Here is a 4,777-nt window from a genome sequence, read left to right as displayed (position 1 = left end):
TCAGCGCCTTAGCTTTGGGGTGTAAGCGTTAAACCTTGATTAATCTCCTGGAACACTGAAATGAGGAAATGAAGGCCCAGAGAGGCACAGTCACTTGCCTAGGGTGACACAGCATGCCGGCGTCAGAGCCAAGGATAGAACCCAGGCCACCTAAGCCCCCATTCAGATCCCGGTCTTGCTCTGGGTTTGTCACGGGAGGGATCCAGAGACAGCTGCAGTGGATAGATCTAGAAATATAGTAGTTGTGTCTTGGCTCTGTCTATATATATCCCGGAGATTGCTCTCTGCTCTCTATATATACTCCAGGAGAGTGGGTGTGTGGATGGTGCTAGAAAGCGGGTATTTAAATAACCAGTCTACCTACCCATGCTGACTCAAGCTGGGCTTCCTGCCCACCCAGCTGGCCATTGGAAATGCATTGCACCTATTAATTACAGTCATTAGCTGGATTACCAGGACACTGAGAGGGGGAGGGAGGGGAGAATCCTGACAGGACCCACTCCACTGTGGGCACTGTGCTTGGTGAGGGACTACCAGCTGGGCCCTCTGCTCTGCCTGGAGAAACATGAAGGAAGTTTGTCCAAAGGAGCCAGGTTGGCCAAGCCTGTGGAACTATTCAGAGAGCCACCAGCCGGGCCCTGCCAAGTTCCTCAAAGACAATGGAAACACTTTGCAGGTGTGCCTAGCATCTGGGGCATTGGACATTCTATGCAATCTCTATTGTAGGAGGGGCTGGGCCCGGGATACGGCTCATGCTTCCTTATTCCAAACCCCTTCCTCTCAGCATCTGGGCTGTCCCTGGTGTTCTTCCCAGAGAGACAAGTGATCAAACCAGGCTCAGGGTGCAAGCATGACCTCAATGCAGTGTGCTTTCTTTTGTCCCGGCTGCCCTGCTGGAGCTGACTTGAATGTATTTCTGCTCCCTCCAGGGCAGGCCCAGGGGCAGAGGAAGGGCAGAGAAGTGAGCTGGAGGCATCTGCGGATGGCTGAGGCCAAGGAGACCTCAGTGAGTGTTTGGAGAAAGGGATACTTTCACAGATTGAGAGCTGGTCTTCTGAAGCCCCCTCCCATGCCGCAGATACCAGAGGGGCCCCTGCTGCCTGTGATGAGGGTCGTGTCAGCCAGAGGTGGGGGACAACATGCCCAGCTGGGGTAAATCCAGACTCAGCCCCTACCTCAGACTGACTTTTGTGCCAGGGAAGAAAGCATACCCTTACCCTTACATTCTTACCTCCCAAGCCCTTTGCCCAGCCTAGGTGCTCAATAAAATAGCCTGTTGGCTAAAAGAACTCTGTGCTGTCTGTTCTCTACTGAGGAGGATGGGGATTTGTATTGCCCGGAGTGGTTAAAGCAAGTGCCTTATGTTCCCTATAGATTTCCCTAAGGGTTTCAGACAAATTGGGGCCGTTAGGGAAGGGAGGAATCTGAGACTCAGTTCCAGGTGTCAGGGTAGAGGCTGTGCTGGATGAGGGACTTCCTTCAAGGTCCCCAAAGTCCCACACTTGGATTATCGGACTGTGTGATCTAAAGGATCCAGTGGGAACCCCCCCCCCCACCTCTAACCTGTGCAAGGTGGCACAAGACAGTTATTTTGAGCTGGCTTGATTCCTGTTCCCAAGCATAGGTGTGTGGTGACGAGGGGAGGCAGAGGGCGGGAGGGGGACAAAGGTAGCTGCAGCCGGGGCCTTCTCTTCTCTACCCTGGACTCACCCAGGCTCCAATTTGAGGAATGACATCAACTCCACCGACCGGGAAACACTGAGGTTTCAAAGAGGCCTTTGTTTGGTGGCGCGCCCCGTCCGCCAGTGGTGTGAGAGGTCTAGCGGGGCCTGGGCAGCCTCAGGAGGGCTCCAGGATGTTAACCCCAGCTTGCTTCTCTCTCCTGCCTTTCTCCTGCCCCCTCTTCCTCCTCTGCCTTTCCCTGCAGATCTTCTCTGGTGAGCAGCCCCCAGCCTGGCCCAGGGCATGCCCCAGTTCACTTTCGCTTGCTTCTGTGGCCTCCACGGTTTCTGCAAGATGAAGAGGAAGAAGGAGGAAGTTCACAGAGAGCGGGAAACGGCGGTGTGAGCGGAGCCAGGGCCCCTTCTTCAGCCCCCAGCAGGTCCTAGGCCTGAGGCGCCTGCTTCTGTCTGAGGCTTGGAGCAGGAAGTTTCCATCTGGCCAGGGCTCTTCTCAGGCGACCCGACCACCTGACCCCGTCTAACCTGTGAGCATCAGCCTCCTGTGTGCCCTGGCCTCCTCCTGCCCCTGGGTTTCCAATCCTGAGACCTCCCTGAAGAGAGGCCCCAGTCACACCAGGGGAAGCCCAGGACCTGCCGTGTGCCTTCCAGAGACTGAGAAGCCCCAGGGAGGCCCCAGGAACGGAGCTTCTTTCTGTCCTGAGGTCCCGAGGGCTCTGGGACTCTGCTCAGGGTAACCACTCCCATGAGGGACATGCTGCCTTGGGCCAGGGGAGCTGTTGCTAAATGGGAAACTGGCTGCTCTGCCAGAGAAACTCCCAGCAGCCTTGACCGTGGGAGAGGCCTCAGGCAGGTAGATGTGTGAGACAGACCTGCTCCAAGCCCAGGATGGAGTCTCTCCTGGGATGCCAGGACCCGAGGCGGGAGCCTCCAGAGCCCAGAGCCGAGTCCACAGGAATGTGGCCAGGAGATGAGTCCTTTACCGTCTGTCCCCTCCCAGCGTCCCTTTGGGCCAGGCCTGAGGGAGGCCACCTGGCTGTGAATAGCGTGGCTGTGCAGGGCCAGCGAGAGGCCGGGCAGACGTCTGTCCTCACCTTGCCCCAGCTCGCAGCAGGCTCTGTGTCTCCCTCTGCACTGCTCTCTCCCACACTCCAGAAAGCAGCCTTCCCTCCAGCCCGGCCTCTCTGCCCACTCATCTCCACTATGTCTCCTCGGCAGCAGCTCAGATGTGGGCGGCCTCCTTCCCAGGCCCTGACTCCCCTCCTCAGGGACTGCCTTCCGGGGCCAGACCGGGTGATCTCTTTCCTGGACTAAACTGAGCCCTCCCTTTGTTCTCCCATCTCCTGCCTCACTCACCTGCCCCTTCCTTCTCTTCTCAGAAGCCCTAGAGGGGGAAATGCTGGCATGTGGTGCCTTTAGGGGACACTCTGGGAGGAGGGGGCCCTCTAAGACCTTCCTGGACTTGTCCCCTAATCTCCTTACCTCCAGCAACCTTCAGGGTCAGAATCTGTCTCCACTCCCAGCCTATTTCCAGGAGGTAGGAAGCAAACAAAAAACGATCTCCTTCCTTCGCTTCCTTCCTTGCCTCCCATTTCGATGAAACTCGGCCTCTGTCACTGTGCCTGGACCTCTCAGGTGCTAGAGGGTCACGCAGCCACGCCAGTGGCAGAGACACTTTAGGCAGATTCTGCAGCTTTAGCAAGTCTGTCCTCTACTTCATCACAGGAACAATTCAGCCCAGGAACAAAGTCACAGCCCCTCTGGCATCCAGGGACAGAATAACCTTTCTGAAACATAACAAGTGACCTGGGTAGAGGAGGTCAGGGCCCCAGGACAGGAGGGGCTGTGTACCCCTCTCCTTGGAATGTGGACCTCTCTGGGTAGTTAGGGAGGACAGGACACCTCCTCCACTGTTTCATGCAGAAGCAAGGGCACATTCTATCCTGGCAGCCTTTGCCTGTCTCCCTCAAGCCCCACACGCAGGGGCATTTCCTGGGCTTTTGGCGGATTTGGTGGTATCCAGGTCCTCTTTGCAAAGCTAGAGCACAGCTTAAGATTTCTCTCCTCCCATCCTCCAACCCCCTCCTTTGCCCTTACTGCCCAGCCCCAACCTTCTGCAATCTGTTATTTCCTTTTATATCCAAAGAATTATAAACAGAAGTCCTTCCCTCGAGGAAGGAGCAGTAAAGGCCAGTGGGGTCACAAGGGACAGAAGAAAAACCCCCTGGTTCTTCAGCCTCTTGGACAGCAGAGGCCTCGGTGAGGCAAAGAGATGGGCAGAAACGCTTTCAAGGGTTCCTTGATGGGCGGGAGAGCCCACCTGGAGACCAGGTACGTCCCTAGCAGTTGCCTGCGAGGCTGCAGCCCCAGCGAAGTCACTCCTGTGGTGGAGGATGAAATTGTATCCCTGGAGACAGAGGTGTTGGGTGTTCTGTCCTGACCACATGGGCTCACCTGGAGGAAAGGTCAGGAGAGTGGGAAACATATGCGGGAGGGGTGGCGAACGAGAGCTTTCCCCTGTGCTCTCAGGCTTGGCAGGCATTTCAGCTGCAGGGGTTTGGCAGTGAGCCAGCTCAGAGAGCTGCTTCCCCCAGGGGAACTCCATTGGCTCCGGAGGGATACTGGATATCTTGAGCCCCTGCTATGGGAACATGGAGAGGTCCCAAGGTCAAGGCCCAGCTGTATCTGCAGACAGCTGCCCTTGGCCTCCAAGCTGTGGCCCCTTTTTTCATCCAGGGCGAAGGTTGAGGCCAACACTGCAGCTGAGTAGGAGGCGGCAGCAGCTTCTAGCCAACTCACCCTACAATCTATCGTCCCTCAGTTTCCTTTTCAGGGAAATGGGGACTTGGCCCCTCTCAGCATCTCGAAGGGGGAGCCCAGGAGAGAAGTTTAACCCAAAAAGGCAGAAGCAGCCCCCGCATCCACAGACCACGTGCCCCAAGCACCTGACTTGTAGCCCAGGCTTTTCTTCCTCCCGTTCCTTTTAGGGGCTGGGGGTGGGGTCTGGCTGCCTTGTTTCCTGCCCTGAGTCTCACGCCTTCCCAGAGGTCAGGTTGCACTGTTTTGTCCTCCCTGTTTCTAATTTCCTCCACTCCAAT

The 4,777-nt window shown here is 56.6% G+C and overlaps 1 protein-coding gene across 1 annotated transcript; it reads left to right on the top strand.

Annotated features, from left to right (window-relative positions):
* Positions 1-1,965: 1,965 nt before the first annotated feature.
* BLACAT1 (BLACAT1 overlapping LEMD1 locus) lies at positions 1,966-2,067 on the top strand (the record flags this gene model as incomplete). Its single annotated transcript, XM_079935735.1, has 1 exon — positions 1,966-2,067. One exon carries the CDS (start codon positions 1,966-1,968, stop codon positions 2,065-2,067), a length of 102 nt encoding a protein of 33 aa, XP_079791861.1.
* Between the last annotated feature and the right edge of the window lie 2,710 nt (positions 2,068-4,777).

This window comes from Stenella coeruleoalba (assembly GCF_951394435.1).
Source record: "Stenella coeruleoalba genome assembly, chromosome: 1".
In the NCBI taxonomy this organism is placed as follows: Eukaryota; Metazoa; Chordata; class Mammalia; order Artiodactyla; family Delphinidae; genus Stenella; species Stenella coeruleoalba.
Note: the sequence above shows the minus strand (reverse complement) of the source record. Positions and strands in the feature narration are given on the sequence as shown.